The sequence below is a fragment of the Centruroides sculpturatus genome, unplaced genomic scaffold (genome assembly GCF_000671375.1).
Source record: "Centruroides sculpturatus isolate CEXI.00-Female unplaced genomic scaffold, Cexi_2.0 scaffold59, whole genome shotgun sequence".
NCBI lineage: Eukaryota > Metazoa > Arthropoda > Arachnida > Scorpiones > Buthidae > Centruroides > Centruroides sculpturatus.
Genome location: NW_019384301.1, coordinates 606998 through 629703, shown reverse-complemented (window position 1 = coordinate 629703; position 22706 = coordinate 606998). Strand labels below are relative to the sequence as shown.

The 22706-nt window shown below is 28.8% G+C and overlaps 1 protein-coding gene across 1 annotated transcript in view; it reads right to left on the bottom strand.

The window, feature by feature from the left end:
• The window catches only part of LOC111641896 (ubiquitin carboxyl-terminal hydrolase 2-like), an 85208-nt gene that overhangs the window by 38874 nt on the left and 23628 nt on the right, over nucleotides 1–22706 (bottom strand). The window contains exons 4-12 of the mRNA XM_023388177.1: nucleotides 19470–19596; nucleotides 19098–19206; nucleotides 16574–16687; nucleotides 9312–9376; nucleotides 7987–8090; nucleotides 7847–7924; nucleotides 5441–5512; nucleotides 3637–3723; nucleotides 1206–1269 (exon numbers count right to left, since the gene is read on the bottom strand). Of these exons, the coding sequence (XP_023243945.1) occupies nucleotides 1206–1269; nucleotides 3637–3723; nucleotides 5441–5512; nucleotides 7847–7924; nucleotides 7987–8090; nucleotides 9312–9376; nucleotides 16574–16687; nucleotides 19098–19206; nucleotides 19470–19596 (820 nt within the window). The remainder of the gene's footprint in view (nucleotides 1–1205; nucleotides 1270–3636; nucleotides 3724–5440; nucleotides 5513–7846; nucleotides 7925–7986; nucleotides 8091–9311; nucleotides 9377–16573; nucleotides 16688–19097; nucleotides 19207–19469; nucleotides 19597–22706) is intronic.

The window sequence follows — 22706 nt, the reverse complement described above, 5'->3', positions numbered from 1 at the left end:
CTGTCAGAAACACCTGATGGTTTTTGAAATTAGTTTTGTTTCATGCATGCTGAATGTCACTGTAATACTAACCACCATTGCATTTCCTATGCTTTGCAATTCAGTCAAGATGGAGCACTGGTCCATGCAACATCACACTGTGGTAGTAGAGATGTTTATAAAGGCAGAGTTAATCATAGTAACTCAATGCAGTTTCTGACTACTGTTTGGTAGGCATGATGCACCTTAGTTGCAATACTATGTTACTATGGGTGTCAAAAGGCATCAAGAAGGAAGTGTGAAGGACACCAAACCTCCAGGATGTCATCATTCAGTTCACACACCTGAAAATGCAAATCATGTAAAGGACACCATTGTCCCACAGTCCATGCAAATCTGCTCTGAAACAAGTACTTGCTCTTAGTGTGTCAGAGAGCAGCATTTGAAGAAGTTTGCACAAAGATCTACATTACCGTCCTTACAAAATATGGGTTGTCCAACATCTTAGTGAATGGGACAAGAGGAAAAGACTTCAGTTTTGCAATGAGTTTCTGGAATTAATGGAAATTGATGAAAACATACTGATAATGTCAGATGATGTCCAGTTCCATTTGTTGGGATATGTGAACAAACAAAACTTTTGTTATTGGATTGAAAGCAATCCAACAAACTTCACCAATGACCTCGGTATAGTACTAAAATGATTGTATGGTGTGGCATTTCATCCAATGGCATTATTGGCCCATATTTTTTTTTTTTTTTTGAAGATGGAGAAGGCAATACTGTTACAGTGAATTTGGAGTGCTACAAAACAATGTCAAAAACATTTAATTTGTCTACAAGGACCTAATTTTATTACTAGGACTTATTATACTGGTGACTTTGTTCTGCAATTTAAGAAAACACATCAGAAAAAACAGTCTTTATTTTTCACCTGAACACACAACTGTTTTTTCTGATATGTTTTCTTACATTGCAGAACAAAGTCACCAGTATAGTAAGTCCTAGTAATAAAATTAGGTCCTTGTAGACAAATTAAGCACTAAACATAAGATAAAGACACAAAGGCATATAATTTGATACATAAATGTCAAAAACATTTCTAGCATGAGATTAATTTAGAGCAACAGCAGATACCACACATGAATCCATGGTAGTTCTCAATAGAATGTTTCCTGGAAAGATCATTTCTCACTTTGGAAACATCAATTGGCCCACCTGCTCACATGATCTGATGTGTACTGTGGGGTTATTTGAAGCAGGAAGTTTTCCTTTGAAGGGAATGATGAGCTAAAAGAAAGAATTTGCAAGTGCATTTAAGAAATTCCTAGAGACATATTGCAGAAAGTTATATAATCATTTCCTAAACAAACGTATTAATTGCAAAGGTAGACACTTAAGTAATGTAATTTTCAAGTAGTAGTATTTTGTCCTAATTCTCCAATAAAAGAGGAATGTATCTTTGCTAAGAAATAAATATTTACATATTCCTACAAAATGTTATTTTATTTTACATTTCAAATAAACGTGAAACACATTTTCTTTCTTTAGGTAAGTATAGCCTTATTCTGTTATCTGGATCTAATATATTCATAATGCCAAACTACTGGATTATTCATCTAGGCATTAATAATTAAAAGGTACATATACACTACAAGTTACAGTAATATCCGTAGCCAAATTGCTTTATATTTAAACATTAAATTAACCTTGTTACAACCTGATGAATAATGTATAAGTTACTAATGTGTAACTAAAAAACAACTCAAATATCAGTAATTCAAATATCAGGTTTTCTCTATCAGGCTAACTCATTCCTGGTCCATCCAAATACCAGTAACACCAACCAATTTCCCAAATAACATTAAAACACTGCAAAAAAGTCTATCAATTAATTAATGATTTTAGCTTGATAAGATCATTAGAGTTTATAATATTTATTAAGTGTTTATTAGTAAGAAGATTAAAGGTTACGTTTGTAAGCAGTACACAACAGATAAGTTTATATAATACTTTCTATTATAAACCATATATGAACTATATTTTCTTTAGACAGTAGACAGCAATGAAAATGTAATTATACTTGTAAATTTTATATTAAAATATTACAACAATGAAAATAAATAAACAAGATAGTAAACTGTAATTAACCATGAAAATTAATCTTGGAAGACAGCACTGAAATTTTGTAATATGGTTCATTAAAATAAAAACCTATATCATCATACATACAACACCAATGAAACAAATGATAACAGATGTTGGAACAGAGTTGCTCTCTATCTTCCAGTTTTAATGGTATAAATTTCAAATTTTTCACAAATATGCTTCAAAGAAATTCATAACAATAGGATTATTCAAATTCAGATTTCATGATGAGCATCAAAGGACATCATTCACTGTCACAGAAATTCAGATGTAGGAAATTAAAATACTTAGTTACAGCTATATTTGGTTTTTACCTATAGTTTAGTCAAAATAAAGAAATTGTGAATTANCTTCGCGTTGAATTTTTGTCGATGTTAAGCCTAACGAAGACTATTGTATCGTTAAAAATTATTTTTTTATTTTGTACAAACAAAATAAATATATTGAAAAATATAAAAACAATAAAAAATTATACTTCAGAATCAAAAACGTAAAATATTTGAGTAGCCCAAGACATAGCCAAAGATTGCAGCGCCACAGCATTGGCAAAAATTTAAGCCGACTGGAATTCTTTCGGATAATCAACGCTCTACTGTAATAATAATAAATTATTATCTACTATTTGTCTTTCTAAAGTGCATTTACTTATTGTAATGTCGTTATCATTGAAGATATTTTGTCATTTCATAAACACAGGTGATTTGGCTTCAAGCATTACATCTTTGTGTTAATAATTGCTGATTTTTGAATTTTCTCTTTAATAAACTATTGTACATATTTCCAAAAATGTTTTCTTTCTATCCTTTATATAGGGTCATTATATTCATTTTCTACTTCTCTCACACATCATTTATCCTATAGAATTATATATGTCCAAATTATCTCAAATTCATATTGTTAATATTTTCAGTAATTACATCTGTATCTAACTTCTCTCTCTAATAGCAATATTTATCATCATATTCTTATATTATTTTTATTCATTTAATCTGACTGTTCTTAATATACTGACTGCCATGTGAGACAAATAGAACTCACAATAGGTAACTGACTCCGATGCCATGCGAGTTATATATGACTCCATTGCAAGTTTATGTTTGAAGTCTCTTAGTTTGTTTACAATTCATAGTTTAATATTGAAACACCCAGGGCATTGATAGATGATGGCATGGGGAACAATTTCATACATTTAGCATCAAAATTTCAACTCAATGCTATTGATTGCTAGAAAAAATTTATCATCATTCATTACTACTTTAACACAGTAAATTCCAATGCATGATGTTTTCAAAACAGTTTTCAAGGGAGATAAAGGTAAAATTTATGTGAAAAACTTTTATTCTTATTTTGATTTATTCTGCCTTAAGAAATATAACTATATTTTTTAACTCCAATAAATATATATTTTAAACAAATCAGAAAATTTATACATTTTGAATAAAAATTGCTCTGGCAATACACTTGATGGATATATTTATTGTCCTCTGAACTTTTTCCAACCTCACATACAATATACTCTTCATCTGAATCATTAGCAAAAGAATCATCAACATCTTCATCACTCATATCTATTACTTCAGCCATAGGATTTCCAATCTTTTCATAGGACATTTTTTTATTGCTTTTCTACAACTTCTGACCATCCAACAGCAAACATAAATGATAACTACTATAACTTATCACTAGTATAAGTCTGTAGTGAAAGAAATATCCAAGTTCATGAAAACTAATAACAACTCACATAAGTAAAACCATTACTTTGAACCAAATTTGCAAGTTTACTGCATTGATCATATATATTAGGGTTTCTCATTTCCCAGTCTTTTGCTTGTCTCGGGATTCTGGGATAAAAGTGAACTGTTTCCCAGGATCGAATTAATTATTTTTAAGATATACATAATAAGCCAGTAAAATAAGTCCTGATAATAGAAGATACGAAATTATAGACAAAAATTTATATTTTAGTCATATTAATAATGCTATATAAGATATATATTAAATATTACCTTTGAATTATGTAGAAATTTTCACAAATAGAAAAAATTTATTAAAGTTTGCTGGAAACTGCATACAACAACAACAAAATGCTTTGAATTGAGTTGGAAATTAAAAAAAAATTAACTTAGATCAAACTTCTAACTTAAAAGGTAATTTTCGTTTTTTAAATAAAACATAATACAAAATATTATTGTAAATTTTATAATAAGATTTTAAAAAGCAAAGATGATCAATATTCCAATCAGTCAATCTGATTCTTATTTTAGTAATGAAAAGTCCTGCAACTGAGAATGCCCTTTCTGATTTAATTGATGTTAGTGGAATCATCTTTAATGCATTTAAGAGAAGACAGATTTTATATGTTTTTTTCACTTGTAGCCTGAAAGATTTTGAGTTCGTTTTTGAGATTGTAGTACTTCTTTTGCTCTCTAGTATTCTTGCTTTGTCTACCTCAGCTGCTTTAATAGCAGCATCAAGCTTACAGCCCGATAATTCAGCAATTCATTTGGCTTTAATAATCAGGTTTATGAAGAAAAACTTCATACTTGCAGACTTCGTACTCATTTGTATCCTTGCCCAATTTGCATAACCTGGCGTTATGCAGTTATCAAATCTTCCAGGCATGGTTAAAAATTAAGACAGCATAAGCACAATTGTTCCAGATATTACAGGTTCTGACAAGTAAAGAATTTTCAGAGTCCTGCCACAAATAAGCTACATACTAATTATTGACCATTTGTGACATGCCATAATAAACAAAAATTAAAAAAACTAATAAGTAGGTTTAAAATTAATAAATACAAATGTATTCTGACAGTTTATCAGTTATTATACTTTCTATTTGCAAAATTTCCTCAACCTTAATACAAAATAAGAAAAAAAGTGAATTTTTAAGAAATTTGCGGGATTTCCTGGGATGAGAAGAATTTCCCGAGTTACAAAAACAACCAGGATCTCGTTTGAGAAATCCTAATATATATATACACACACACACATATACATATATATTCACTTGTGAACAGCAAGAAAATACAGGACACAATTATATTTAATCCAGTTTGATACATAGATAATGAAATTTACAATATCAATATTTGTTATATTTTTACAATTTGTATATTTTTAAAATTTTAATCTAAGCCATTTCCTTCTCAATTTTTATAAAATTAACTTATTTAAAAATAACTTAAAAATGATCATCATCAAATGATGATCTACATTACTTCAAATTATACCAGCCAATGAAAAATTATATAGCACAATTTGATAATCATTAAGTAATTTAATATCATGTAATTAAAAGGATACGTAAAACCAAAATTTCTGGAAATTTCTGAATGGTGAAACTTTTAGTACTTTTTCTTTTTACTTTACACCTACTGCAAACCTGCAAAAAGTTGCAATATATATATATATAACCTTTGTGACCAGCAAAAATATTAAAAAATAATAATAAAAATAAATAAATGGAATTAAAAATAAAAATTTTCTAAGAGAATTTTATTGCTTAAAAATAAAATAAAGGATTAAGTATTAGTGATTACTTTGGTAACTTATTTCTTAATTTCATTAATTTAACTTTGATGTTCTTTCAGAAATATTTTTTGAATATATAAGTATTTTTAATCTGTTTTTCAATTATTAAATCAAATTATTCAAGTCTATTATAGCTACACTATTATAGATACAACATGAAATGTATCAGAAACATAATAGAAAGTGTAATATGTAAAAGTTACTATAGTACCAGACCAAATCTCTGGATTCCAGAACTCTGTAATTACAAGAAAACCAGCTATTTTTTGAAACTGACTAGTTTTAAATTTTTCAGGCTACAGTACAACAGTAGTTTACCATGTGACTGCTTTGTTTTGATTTCCATAGTGTGTACATCACATATTGTCAGTTTTAGTGTGACTGTTGGCTCATAGTGTGTTAAAACAGTTTAGTTCTTTGCTTTCTATTGTTTATTTTATATTTTAAATATACCATATTTAGCCTGTAGACAAAAAACTGAAAAATCCAGAAATCCAGACCACTTCCAGTCCCAAGTTTGCTGGATATTTGGTGCAGTATCATAAAACAGTTGTAGACTGGCAAAGCTAAATGATCTGTGCCAAAAAGTTCTTTTTGGGGGAAAAGGAAAAACTGTTTGTTCATGACAAATAGAGTAAATATTTATTTCTATAATCATTAAGATCTTCAGAAACATGTAAGGCAACTATTCAAAGAGGAATTTTTGTCTAAATACATTAGAAAACAGTCAAAAATAAGACAAAAGTTGGAACTGATCTAAGTATACTTGGCACAAAATGAAAAAAGATTTAAATCTACAGACATTATTCACTTAAAATGGCATTGAAAAAAGTCTCTGTTCTCTTTATCTATAAATTCCAATATAAAAAAAAATATCTTTCTTCTTCTTGTCACTCAGTCTATCGATTCCAAATAAAAAGGAGTCCAACAATAGTCCAACAATTGTATTAGGTAACTTTTAGCCTTTGAAAACTACAGAAGGATATAATTGTGGTTAAAAGTGTAATGATATTTTTTTAGTAAACATCTTCAAGATATGATTTCACTTTTAATACAACAACTTTTAAAAATCTTACAAGTGCACAGAGATTAACTAGTGTGCAGAGAGCATTTGGATATACTGAGAGTTCCATCTATTGATGCTTATTAAAACAAAAATGAAAAGCATTTGCACTTACATTATATAACACTGCATTGACCTTGAAACATTGATCACTTATGTGAAAAAAACTGTTTTTGTATATTTTGGCACTTATATCATTTAGCTTTTCAACTTTTCTACTCTACAATTTTATGAACTATTGACTTTATTATTAAAAGTATAAATAATGAAATCAGGCATACATGCAAATTTTTAAAAGGGTGTGGGTTAAAAAAAAGTTACTTTCATAGCATAGTTTACTATACTATACAATATTTTTTACAATATAGGTTTATCAAATGGTACCAAAACATTTTGATTGATGGACCAAATTGCGCATAAGTCATAGGTAGTCAGGTCACAAATATTTTGTATATTCCATATATACCTACCGAAAGTAGATCTATCTCTATCATTTATAAGTAGTGTGTTAAATATGTTTGTAAGATGGATTAATATGTACCATGGGCTACATTTGGTCCAGAGGTCATAGTTTTGACACCACTGCAGTAGACTAATGAGAAACTGAACAGCTACAAAATAAATAAGTTGTAAAAATATACTGTTTAGTTTTAATTTTATTTAATTAATCCAAAATTATTTAATTTATAATTTTTGGTAAATGAGTGTAGTAATAATTGCATACTAAAAGATTTGTCTTACCATTGCAAGATCAATTTTGTATGCCAATTTTTACCAACTAGAAATTCAAATAATTTAATTTCTTATGGGGTATACAATAGGCCTTTTCTGTTGAAGTGTTTGAAAGCTTTGCCATAAGTAGTACAATTTACATTCTATAAAATTCTAATTGTATTGAAATTTCAAATGAGCAAGAATAACACTTTGTCCTGATATTTTCAAACAAACATATTATTTTTAGTGTAAAACAGAAAACAGATGCAAAGACAGATTTCTCAAAGACCATTAAAAACAATGTATTTTCTAAACATAAATATTAGTATTTATAATAAAATGGAATAGCTCTATCAAATTAAAATGTCATTAAAAAAACTGTCATTAAATCAAGTGTATAATACTTACTGGCATTTCGTCTCCAATTAAAATTTCTTCATTGGTAAAAAGATTAAGGCACTCAGATAATCTCACTGAACTGTAAGACTGCAAATGTTTTAGTTAGTGATTTTCTAAATTGTTTTGTTTAAAAAGTTTATATAGTTTACCTTTGATATTGGTATGGATAAATCCCAAAAAGGGTCAAATGTAACAGATGTATGTCCACAATGACAACATTTTAATGTACTTTTCAATTGTCCCACAAATATATCTATTAAAATGTAATATTTAATACTTTAATTTACAAATTATCAATATTACATATATTTTGAAAACAATTATAATTTAAATAATATATATGTTGCACTGAATCTAAAAATGTGCATTTCTTGAAATGGGCAAAAATTTACATAATTTGCAAAATGATACATCAGCAGCAAATTTTGTTAATGAAACTGAACTATTTCATTCATAAAATAGGCTAATTTTGAATTGCCTATTTTTTAAACATTTTACATTTTCCACTAAGATACCAACATTTGTATGACTCATTGAATATGGCTTAGATAATGTTAAGTGAAAGGTTTATTTTAGCATTGTCTACTTACCTGAAGATTACTTAATACTTAGCAAAATGACACTAGCACAGCATTTTGGACAACTGTTAAATTCATTAAAGAAGCATGTGATTTCACAAATTACACAAATTTTTGTCAATTTCACAAAATGGGAAATATTCCTAGATTTCACATAACAATATATATATATATATATATATGATTAATTGATTAATTAATCACAGTAATAAAGTGTTGCATATTTTATAAATTAATAAATACAACAAAATTCATATAAATATATAAATAATAAATTGTAATTTTAAAGTTTGAAAGATTACTGATTTACTATTAAAATTAAATAGTATAAAAAAGCAAAAAAAAAATTCTAAAACAGATGTATGAAAATATAAGAGTATTAGATTTTACTATAATACATATTTTTATTTTTAAATTCAAGAATTAGAAAGATTCACCATTTAATTTATAAATCTGACAAAATAAATATTTCAATTAATGGATTTAGAATTTTTACAAATTGTTTCAAAAACCATTGTTTAAGAATATTAAAAAATTCATAAACTTCAAATTTTCTCTTTTAATATATATTATTATACTTTTATATTTATTTTTTTTAAAGAAAATTCTTGCAACTTTTTTACATTGTAAAGGTACAAAAAACCACACTCATTTCAATTCCTACTATCTCTAACAGTGAATTTGGACTCCAATAACAATAAAACATTTTTTACATAATTTGAATTGTTGAGCCCACAGTTTCATTTTTGAAATACCCTTTCCAAACATTCTATATAACCAAATTTATATCCAAAGAGAAAAAAAAAGACCATATAAGAAAACATGATTAATCTCTTATGACTTCTGAATGTCACAAATTATATTAACATAACTGTAATAATGCAATATATACATACCTACTATTTTACTGTTATCAGTTTTTAAATATTTTCTCCATGATTCTGAAGCTTTTTGACTTTCCCTGCAAAAATATAAATTAAACATTTTTTAAAAACATAACTCGATAAAAATAAAATAATTTATACCAAATAATATACCTTTAAAAAAATATCAAAGTAATGAAAACTACAATGAGGTTTCTTCAATAAAAATAATTATTATTATATGACAATTTTGATGGGTTCCTGCTATCAGAATTTTAATCAGTAGACTTACAGAATCTGTTGAGATATAAATTTGTAGCAAAATATATCCAATCCAATCCAAATTACGCTTTATTTGTAATACGGCAATTGCCTGTTACAATGGGAGAACCATAAACTTAAATAATATAACATATTACATAGTATTATTACAATAATATTTTCCTTCTAATTATTTACAAAAGTTTTAACATAGTTGTATAAATTAACTATTAATCGAGTTGTTGCTCTATGGAAAATATAGTACATTTCTTCCACCGATCTGCACTCACTTAAACTTAACAAATCAAATTTCCTTTTTAACTCATAGCTCTTTTCACATTGGCAAAACAAGTGATACTTTGAAAATTCCATATTACATCTAGGACATAAATTATCAGCATACGAGTAGAATTTATTATTTAACATTAATATTTCTGAATTTAGACGTATTTGAATAAAAAACCGTTTTATAACAAAAGGTAGATTCGATAGAATATAATTATTAATATTTGGATAGTTCAATAGTGAACCATACCAGTTTGGTTTTAAACGTGAACGGTTGTCTTCTATGTCACGTGATAATAGAATATCTAAAATGCTATGCGTTAGCTGACTACACAAATCTTCACTTAGATTCGGCGAAAAGATAAATGGAGCAATTGAGAAACCATAACTATTGATCACTCTTGAAATTTGAGCTATCCAATTCCTTTTAGAATTCTTCTGTACAGAATACTTATATAACTGTTGTAGCAGATTGAATGAAATATCTCCGCTATCTCTTATCTTCATTAACAGCATCATAGTTCTCTTGATAAATAATGCAGTGGGACTGTATCTGCTTACTTCTAACCTTAAAGCACTCCCCGGAATTTTATATTCCAAGCAAAACAATCTTCGAATAAATTTGTTCTGGATAATCTCCAGTTTCTGATAGTTGGCCATACACCAAAATGGTGATGCGTAGCTCACTGAATTATATACAATTGAATTGAATAGGTTAAACTGTGTTTGTATATTTCTTAGATGTGTCTTAGCAAACAATTTCATTACCCCATTAATCATTCTATTAGCTTTAATCATCATCATCCTAGTATGTCTGTCAAAGGACAGTAAAGGTGTCAAGATAATCCCCAGAAACTTAATTTCATTGACCAATTTTATTTCATTGTTGTTAATGTAGAAGGACATAGTTCTCCTGGGGAGTTTAGCCCCATTTCTAAAAATCATTATATTTGATTTTTTTGGGTTAATCTTTATTCTCAATTGATCGAAATATTTGGTTATTACTTGGATTTTCCTGTTAAGAGCTACTGCTGTGGGCGCAATAATAACTATGTCGTCTGCATACGAAACAGAGTGAATCACAGTGTCACCTATCATGAATCCATCATCTTCTTTATCAAAATAATTATTAATGTCAAAAGTAAAAAAGTTAAACAAATGTGGAGACCACGGGTCTCCCTGTAACAACCCTCGATCTATCGGATAGGGATAACCTTGTTCATCATTGTGTCGAATAATTGCATCATAATGACCGAATAATAAGCCAGTTAATTTTATCATATAGCAAAATATATCAAGTTTGTCTCATGGTGTCATATTACCAAATTCCACCATGAGGCAAGATTTCAAAATGGTTGCTTTCATTAGTGAAGGTGTGCTCATTGCATGTTTTGATTTGAAGAAATAAAATCTGTGATAGCAGTTCAACAGAATTTTTGCAACTAAAATTGTAGGGATCCTCTAAGTAAACCTAAAATTTACTCTTGGTGTTCCAAAACTAATTGTTCTGTTAGTGTGCAAAATAACATGTGTGCCTCTTGAAAGTGGCATTTCACAACCAATTATTTGGCAAGTTTTATGAAAATATTTGCACCTAAACCATACAAACTTGCAATGTGGCAAAAAACTACTGATACAGATAAGGTAGCTGTAAGGTTCTGTACAGGATTCTTGATGAGTTCATCAAGAATACTGTACAGAAATGTGGCATTGAATTGAGGAAGATGAGCTATTCCTTGCCAATATTATCTTCAATGATAAGATAACATTTCATCTCAGTGGTAAAGTGAACACCCGTAACTATAGAATTTAGGCATTGAAAATCCACAAGCAACATCTTTGTGATAGTCCAAAAGTGAATGTGTTTTGTTTTCTTAGCAAAGATTAAGTATATGGCCCCTTCTTTGCCATGAAAAAACCATCAGTGGTATTGTGTACCTGCATATGCTAGAAAATTTTCTCATTCTACTGGTAAACAACCATGACAAAGGATGTATGCACTTTTGTCAAGATAGTGCATCACCTCACTATTGTACAGATGTCTGGAATTCCCTCAAACATTTCTCAGATTGGTGGATTGATAGCTTGGCCATTTCATTTCCTAGATTTGACACCATTTGATTTTTTCTTCTGGAGTTTCATTAAAGATTACTGTTTATTCCACCTATGCTTGCAAATCTTGCTGAACTCCAAACTTAAATCACTGTCAGTTACTGAATTGACAACAGATATGCTGCTTTGAGTTTAGCAAGATATTAAATTTAGATAGGTTGTCTGCATTACTAATAGTATTCACAGGAAACCAAAATGACTGAGATAAAACTAAGTACTTTACCATAAATTGACATTTCAGCTGAAGTCGTATGATTAAAATTCTATATACAGTAAATTCTCATTATTACTGGTCATGATATAACGGACAACTTGTTATAGACTGTTTATGATGGTTTAGTTAGACCTAACAGTTTACAATAGGAAAATTATTCAGCATTATGAACCCATAAATAACAGACTCTTGATATTATGGACCAATGCAAGCATTCCCTTAGAGCCTTTTCCTGTATGTCTCTAAGAGACTCCCGTTCTTGTGTATGGACTTGTTACTTTCCCATGCTCTAGTTTCAAATTTGCCATGCACCCAGCAAAATAAAGCTTAAAGCAAGTACAGTGAAATCATTGAAAACACCAACAAAAAAATGCAAAGTAATAACTTTAAGTAAAAAGATTGCTATGATAGAAGAAATCAGTAATGTCAAAATTCAAGCTGATGTTGCTTGAAATAAAAATTTGAATAAATAACTAGCTACTGATATATGAAAAAAGAGAAAAAATATAGCAAACTTTCTTAACTTAAGACAGAAGATAGCTAAAAAAAAAGATACATTGAATCAATAATTTTTAATCAGTAAATATGAAATTCAATTGTAAATGATCAAAAGATTATGAAAAAATTAATAATGATTGTAATTTTTAATAATTTCAATAATCTTTAAGAAATTTGTTTAAATTAGGTCCAAACACTAAACTGATACTAACAAACATCTGTTTATAATAACAACTGTTAATGTTTTTTAAGCTAATTTCATATGCTTCTAAAATAATGTACTATTACAAATAAGAATAAAGCTATGGTCAAAAATTTGAAAGCATTTTTTAAAGTAACATCATTGAATAAATTAGTTTATTAATTTGACAATTGAGTATATATACTATACCAGCAGTTGTCATCTGGAGATCCGTGGATCATTGATGGTCCACGAGAAAATTTGGGTGGTCTGTGGAGAAATTTGAACATTGATCAACTAAAGGTTGTTATGCAAAGTATTATGAAAGAAATGCAAAATGCTTAGCTGCTTTTTTTCACTCATTGGAAGTTTTTATTCAAATTGAAAACCAAATACAAAGTGACTGTTATCAATAAATAATGATGTAAAGTACTATATTATTTTTCCGACTTTTCCAACGATTATCGACACTACTGCGTGCCGGAAATAGCCGCTCCCTAACGGGTACTTTACGCGGATTCGCGTTAGTGTGCCAGGCCTGGACTTTAAGCGTGCACCGAATTAAATAATGACAAAGTTTGTCAATAACAAAAATCAAATATTTAATTAAACTTCTAGTAATAAACTATATACAGTATTTAGTAAAAATCAAACAATAATTTATTCAATGAAATTCAACAAGAATCAACCCGACAAACTCAAATCAATCTATTTCTAACTTAATTCTATTCCCCTTTGGAATTCGACAAAAATCAAAGACTTAACTTATAAACAATAATTCTTATAAATTAAAGATCCTAATCGTCACCTCAATATACTAGGAACCTATTTCCTCAAACTCTCAAGACTTTCTATAATCGTCGATCCATAAATCGAATAACTTCAAAATCGCCTTGGAACTATTTGATCCTATCGGACACCTCTCTCGTTCACTGCTACTAAGCTCACCAAAGCTTGTCGCTATCAGGAATTCACCTCGTTCATCTTCACTTGAGACTCGGGATTTATAGTGTGAGGTGACGTCACAATTCTGAATGAGATCATTCTCCTCATTTACATACTTAACGTTAACAATAAACTTTTTCTATTTGTCTGGCAGCCTATTTTCCGACAATACTCGCTAACCTTTTACATTATTCGTTTGCACAATTTTCGGGACGTTTTTATTCTTTAAGGTTTAGCGAGTCCCTAATTCATGCTTGTGGGGTCTCCCCCCCTTTTCTCGGTGCGGACTTACTTTTTTCCGCTCGGGAAGCGCAAGTGTGCGCGAGTTTTTCTACGGCGCTTTTCTTTCGTCGGTGAGTTGGTTTTTCTTCTATTTTTAAGTTACTAAGGTGAATGGTGAGGAAACCTTCGTCCTAACAAAACATAAGCCCCAAACAAAATAGAATAATAAGCAAAATAAAAGTAAATAAAAATAACGTTCGGACTTGGTTCCTTACAATGAACAATAAACAATATTGTGAGTGTGATTGCCATCCTTCATGGAAAAGTGCTAAGAATCCATAAACTTATTTCAAACAAGAAGAATGATGTTTAGGCTTGCATTAATTTGTTTTAATTAAACACACTAATTTCATATTAATATAGTAAAATTAAACTTTTATGATCATTATTCTACAGATTTTATATCATTTAAAAAAATTCATGTTATGTCATGATCTGCAGGATTCAAAATTGTGAGTTTAGTGGTCCATGAGGTCAGAAAGGTTGCCGACCACTGTACTATACTACACTATATGAAAGGTTTAATAGAGTTTACTGGTTTTAATTTTTGATATCTAACATGCAGGAGGAGTCATCCCAAACTCAAAAAAAAAAGCTTATGAAATGGATCAGTATAGTAAGCAATGACAGATTCCTTTAACTGTCCTCTCTTATAGAAGAAAGCTGCTGAAATTGCAAAATTCTGAATATCAAAGATTCAAAGCAGGTGAAGAATGGACTATTAAAGGTTCAGAAGCACCATTCCTAAAGTCATATGCATATTAGGAGAATCAGGATCAGCAAATCATGTCGTGGCTGAAGAATGGATAAAGGAAAAGTAATATGTTATTTCCTGCAACTACAATCTACAAATATTTTCAATTGTGACAAAACTGGTGTTTTGCAGATTACCACCAAAAACTGATAGCAAGCAGCCAAAAGAAGGGCTTACACTATTGCTTTCTGCCAATGTAACAGGGTCTTTTCAAATCTTGTCAAATTGCAATAGGTGGTTCAAAGAGACCTCACGATTTTAAAAGTATCAGGACACTACCTACTATTTACAGACACAGTAAAAAAAAGCATGGATATTCATGATATATAAATGGCTTCATGACTGGGATAAAGTTAGGATGACAGAAGAGAAAAATTTTGTTATTGATAGATAAGTGTGTTGTACAGAGATCTAACATGCTGGATGCACTAAAGTTGTCTGCTGAAGTATGGGCATCTGTAACACAAACTACAATTGTGACTTGGCAGATGACAATGAAAATCAAGAGGAGGAGTACTACAATAATTTGAAGTTTTTGTAAGTGCTGACCACCAGAAACAGAAATGCAAGATTTTAATGCAAAGGAAAATCTTGCAAACACAGAATTAGATAACAAAGAGGAAGATGATGAGCCCTTCTTTCCAGTGCCAATTATTACAAATTATCAAGCTGAAAATTAAATTAAAAGACTATCCAATTTCATTCTACAAGTAGAAAATGTTCCTAATTTGGCTTTGCAAAATATTGCTTTATTATCTTACTGGGTAAAAAATAAGATCAAAACAAGAAATGCAAACATAACAGTTATTTTTTATCTGGAATTAAAGCTTTTTGTATATTTTTTTATTCAAATTCAGAGTATACTGTATATTTAATACTGCATATGTTGTTCACTTCCTTTTAGTCTTCTCCTTCTTATTATCACAATAAAATATATCGCTGTGTTTCAATATTCAAAAGTCCTCAATTTTCAGTTTGTTAATTGTTCATGTGCTTTAAATTACATGCACTACACATAAGATTAAGAAATATCCATTGACATGTTCATAATTATAACCTTTTAATACTAACACAATAGTAAATTAGAAAAGAATCCACAGCAAGTTTCAGTCTTAGAATGCATGAACATAGTCATTACAATACGAACTTTTTCTATAATGTAGTTACAATGAACTTTCACTATAATGGATCAAATCAGCTGGTTCCTACGGGTCTGTTATATTGAGAGTTTGTTGTAAAGAGTGTTGTAATTCAAAGTTGTAAAGGTTGAATCATTCTGTACTTCTACATTTTTGAAAAAAATTATGATAAAATTCTTTGAAATTCTTGTCTGGAAAACAATTGTGAATTCAACAAACAAATAATTACTGATATTACATGCAAATTTAATTATACTATTTTGTTAATATATAGAACTATCCTTTACTTAATCTGAATACATACATAGCTGTAAAAGTTCTAATGATAAATTCTGATTATAATATTAAAGATTAATCTTAAAAAGATTTTGATATAACATATCTATTACAATTTTGTCACTACTAAAATCTACTTTTTTTTGTTCACTGTATCTACATTTTTTAATTGTTTACACAAGATTCCATTAATCATTTATTTATTTATTGTTAGATAAACATATACTTTAGTTATTTGATATTTTTTCAATTCAAAATTATTTTCAATAACTGCAATGAATCAGGTACTGATACTTAATGACAAAACATACTTGAATGCCCATTAATTATCTTAAAATTAAAACTTACGTAAGATGATCATCTAAATCTGATGAAGAAGTTCGATTCATAACAGAAATACGATTCACATCATCGTGGAGACCTTGTAAAATATATCGAAGAAATTCTTGAGCATCCTGCTGACTAAAAATCATTATCATTTATAAAATTATCAAAATTAATGTACTATTATTATTTTTATTTTCTGTTTTTTTACATTTTCTAAAATCACTTGAAATCACATTTTAAGTAAAACTTAAATTACAGCATTAAGAAATAATACTATAAACATTAAGAAACATATAACATCAAAAAATAAAAAAATCGTAACTATAGATTACAAAAAAATTAATAAACTGCTTATATAAAATATTTGTAAAACAAACAAATTAATATATTTTACACTTTAAATTAATAATTTTTTTATATTCTTGTATTATTTATAATAATGATAAAAATGTCCATATCATTCAAATTAACTAATATTTGTGTAATTTTTTTCAGACATTCTTATTTATTTTAACAGCAATAATCAAATTTTGGGATTTTTTAAATAGAAATTACACAAAAAATGATTGTTTCAGGAGGAAAAAAAATCTCCCAAAAAATTCAGATTTAAATAATCAGGACTGGATCAGCAACCGAACCAAAAATTTGTGAATTTTTTAAATTGTTTGATCTCATTGAATTGCATAGATATTTTAGTCAATAGCTTCATGTAGTAATTTTGTACATTTTTGAATAAAGCTTATGTTTTATAATTAATTTTAAATAGATAATTCATTNTAAAGTTCCAAGATAACAAAAATCACAAATAATGGGCTAAATTAAGAGTGCAAATCTTGTGGTTTTATCAACAATCTCCGAGCATGGTTGACAAAAAGGTGTCAAATAGACACCTCAAATTGGACTTTTCCTGTGACCTGAGTTGGTCTCAGTTTTCGCCTGAACAAAGGAGAGACCAATCGGAAAGTGAGGAATGGGACGAGGAGCCAATTGGAAATACGAATAGTGGGGGAAAAACTATAAAATTGAAGTTCAAGGTTGAAGGACAGTCTTCCTCTGGATCAAGCAAAGCTGTGCTCTATATTGTGTTGTGTCGCCATAGACAACTTAGGACGCCACAGCTGGGACTTGAATACACAACTTACAATTATTAAATTTTATAAGAGATGACATTTAATGCTACCTCTAGTGCCAAATTACACAGTATTTAATTATTAATAATAGTGGTAATATAGACCAATTTAATCTGGCATTCATTTGGCTTTAATATAACTATCAGACTTAGAAATTTTTACATATACAGTGGGTGATTGGTTAACGAACATAATCTGTTCCAAGACTTTGTTCGCTATCCGAATTGTTCGTTAACCAATTATCAATTTACCATAGGTTTTTATGGGAATTTGATTAATTCGTTCTGGAGACCCCAAAAAATAAAATATATATAGTTTCTTACTACGTTTATTTATATGTAATAATAAAAATACATATATACACAGTCTTGTATTTTTATTAGTTATGTTTTTTTCCATTTTGTGGGGGTTAAAAAAACTGTCTAATGTCTATTGCTTTCCTCTCTTCTTCAGGATTTTTCAGAAGCGTAATTAATTAATAGTGTTGTTGTAGAGGTCCCTAAGCCTATTAATCTCAACCTGGTTTCGATGCCATTCTAAGACCGTTATTCTGACATCCTCCCACTCCTTCAAAAGATTTTTAATAGCAGATGTCAGCATTAATCCTTTTTTTCAGAAGAAAACATATCCTGCTAAGTTTCTTGCTGTTCTTCATTCAACAATTCTTGGCTTCTTCTGTCGTCAGATCAGTTTCCATTATGAGCTCTTCAATGTTCTTTGTTTCTCAAATGTGATTTTTGTTACTCCTTTAGCTGCTTGAATCTTCTTGATTATACAGTATTTTTCTTAAATAAGATTGAACTGTGGCCTACTGTAGACCTGTTCAATCCATACTGCCCAGCAACATCAGACATCTTTTGCCCACTCTCTACCTTTGCTATTATACTCTCACCTTTCAAAAATGAAAACCGATGCAAAACTTAACAAGTGCCCACCCGACAGTCTCACGAATACTATAAAAGAATTGTTTCTGCCAGAAAAATAAAAGGCTGGAATTACAAGGGAGAGTTTCAAAGTTCAGAGGAATACTATCCAATCACTATATACTGGATTGAGCGTCAATGTCAACGTCTCCCGTGCTCTGAAAAGCTTAGAATTGTTGCCTGAAGACAAGGGAAGACCAATCAGTAATTCATTATTTTATGTCACTTCTTCTTGTGTTTGTTCTGTGAGGTGTTTGTTGTCCGAACATAAAAATCTTTTGCGAAAGTGTTTGTTATCCAATTTGTTCATTAATCGAACTGTTTGTTAACTAATCACTCACTGTATATTCTTATGTAATGAAGAATTTTCAATAAACAATAGATAATATGGTGGCATAAATTCTGAAAATGCCATAATTTCAAATGTTCTGTTTTTTCTAGTATTCTTTTTTCAAGACTTTATTAAGTATTTTGAATTAAATATTTTCTTACCTGTATCCTGTGAAACGAGGTGCAAATCTTTGTATCTGAGTTTTAAAACTATGTGGATTGACTGCATTTGTTGTGTTTTTCCACATCATTTGTAATAAATTGGAAAATTCTAATTAGAAAAAATATATATATTTTAAAATGAAAAATTTATTATTGTAAAAACTATATTTCTTTGGAAAATTTTGAAAAATAACTGTAATGTTAAATAATAAAGTTAAGTAAAAATGTTGAAATTTGCCATTACATAAAAAATGTTTATAATTAGATAAATTATAATATATTTATAATTAGGAATACTATTTATATATGTTAACTATCTAATTTGTCTTGTTTTTATTTAATAAATAAAATATTTTTATCATTTGGAATTACCTCTTATCAGAGTTCCTTTCATACTGCTTTGTGTTGTATTGATATCCATAGTATAATTATCTCTGAGACAATAATCTAAGAGAGGTTTTGTATGAGCCAAACATTGTAATATAGAGTTCATAAAACACTGAAATGATAAAATTCTTTAAGGAAACATCTCACACAACAGTTGATTAAATAGTTTTAATTAATTTTTCATTAAAAGAACTTTTATTTTCAGTTATTTATGAAGTAAGTAAATACACTTTAATTGTCTTTAATAATATCTAATTTTATTGTACAGATAAGTAAAATATATAATACATATTACTAAATAATATTTGCTGCTTATTATAAATTTAAATGAATTAACAAATTTAAAACCAGCCATTGTATAAATTATAATAATAAATTAATTGCTTTTTGTCCTGTTTTATTATATAATGTTTTTAATAGCTACTAATTTGCTACTGTTCTAAAGGACTTATCATTGTAACATTAAACAGAAATTAAGGGATAAGTTTCTACTCTAAATAAGAATTTTGATTAGATTAAAAAACAAACATTAGTATATTGTAAATCCACAGAGTCTAGCAATATTTTCAAAAAATTTTGTAATTCTAACACTAACACAAAAAATCACCTATTTCATTATTCACTATCATATATACTTCTTTGAAAAATCATGAAGAAAATAGGAAATGATAAAGTTTAACAGTATAATNATACGTTCCTGATTTTATGAATCCACCTTCTAGGAGTCCAGCCAATCACAGCCCGGCACATATGCAGTTTATGGACTACGGCTGTTTGAAAGGTTTCTTCCATAAAATTAATCGATTCTAGACTAATTCAACTCATCATTTCCAAAATATGTATAATTTTTTGTGAATAATCCATATAAACTATGCTATAAACAAAAAATTGTAGGATTACATACCGAGTGTGCACCGTTTGACGACGCCATTGCTTAAGCTTGTTTTCGTCGTGGAGCGGCGCATCAAACGGCGGGCCCGTGTTTCCTGATAAATTATTTTTTTTTGCGAAAAATTCACTGAACTTTGGAGACATCATTAATATAAATATAATTTTTATCGACATTAAGTAATAAATGGTTTTTGATAGGTCCGCTGCTCATTTAAACTCAACGATTTGTGCAATCCTGTTGCAACATGAGTCGGCGATGACATTTTACCAAATTATAGGAGTTTTTTTAGCATGTTTGTATGAATAAATGTCGCAATTTTTTCGCCGTGATATAGGAATCCGAACTATAGGAACCCGTGTTATAGGGAGTTGACTGTATAAAACTTTTCTTATGTAGTTGCAAATTGATCCATTAGCACCTTTGTCTTTAGAGCAGTGTTTTTCAACCTGTGGGTCGCGGCCCCCAAGGGGGCCGCAAAGCCTTACACGGGGGGTCGCGGGTAAAAGAAAAAGGCAAGTGTTTGTAGGTCCTACACTACATTAAAAAAAACTACAATTTCAGCAAGAATTACGGCCCACCCCAGAAAATGATAGCGGAAAAAGTGTTGAGCTGATCTGCAAAAAGAAATAAAAAGTAGAAACGTAGAAGCTGAAAATTCTGATCTTAAACAAAAAAAAAGGTCAACATCTTCCTGTACCGAATGTTATAATTAAAGGAAGTTTCATACTTTGTGTGTGTTAAGTTATTGTCGATTCTTCTGAAATTTTCACTTTAATCAACAATAATTTGTCTCAACAAAGAGAAAATTAAATACATAGATTTTAAAATCACTGATAAAGTTTTAATATGGCCCTAGGGGGTCGCCAGAATTTTTTAACTTGTAAAGGGGTCGTGTATTCAAGAAAGTTGAAAAACATTGCTTTAGAGCATCCATCTAACACAAACAATATTTTTATCATAATGTAGTGGAAGTTCAAAATTTTTTGTTGGTTAGAACAGTGTTTCTTAACAGGGAGCTGCAGACCCCTGGGAGTCCATAAGAAGTTTGCTAGGGGCTGCCAAATTATGCAAAACTTCCTTCAGAATATAATAAAAAGAAAATTGATGTATAACCAAATATCATATTGAAAAGTAAAATAACAAAGATAAAGTTTTCATATTTAGTTATTTATTTATTTATTTCTTATTTCTTCCTACATACAGCTTTGTTAGCACAGAAGAAACAAATGCAAATATGCTACTTACACCACAGTATTTACTTCTTTTCTTCCAAAGTAATTCTAAGTTGTTAATGAGTTTTTATGTTTAATTGTGAAATTTGAAATGTTATTTAAATAGATAATGAAATAATAAAGTTATGTTTTACATTTATTATATAAAGCAATAATAAAAATCAATTCATTATAGATAATTTAACAAATATAAATTATTATTAAAAAAATGGGGGTCACAAAAAATTATGAAATATTTGGTGGACCGTAAGTATAAAAAGGTTAAGAACCACTGGCTTAGAACACTCAACCAATAAAAAGAATAGGAAATGAATGGAAAAGAGAATGACAGAGAATTGAGAGAGTTACATCACAACTGAAATCAGGAGCCATTGAACTGATCCTCAAATTGGAACATGAAGGATCCCAATGTAAAGTTGTGCCCTACAACACCTCTCAATAAGCTTCATCCTAGAGATAGCAGAGGTAATCTCCTTGCAACAAATAATTCTGAAGAACATTTGAAGAGGATTTGCCTGTTTATCATAACTTTCCCAGATTTTTGTATTCCCTTTGCATTCTCACNAAAGTTTTTGTATTTAGTTTTTTTTATTTAACAAATTAGTTGAAAATATTCAGCAGCAGAAATCTCATTAAATTATTTTTGAATATTTTTTGTTTTTCCTATGAATTTTTAAATGTTTCTTATTTTATTTTTTGTTAAAAATTAATGAGTTTTTATGTTTAATTGTGAAATTTGAATGTTATTTAAATAGATACTAGAATAATAAAGTTATGTTTTATATTTATTATATAAAAAAAATAAAGCAATAATAAAAAAAAATCAATTTATTATAGATAATTTAACAAATATAAATTATTATTAAAAAAACGGGAGTCACAAAAAAATTATGAAATATTTGGTGGGCCGCAAATATAAAAAGATTAAGAACCACTGATTTAAATCATCAAAATTTATTATATAGCAATGAAAAACACCAACAAATTTTGTGAGGTCTGTAATGCTTTGTGACTATTTTTTTTTTTGTTTTGTTTCGGTTTTTCCCTTACCCCTTTTGTTTTGTTTCGTGGTGCCACCCTCCTCCAGTTAACTGTGTA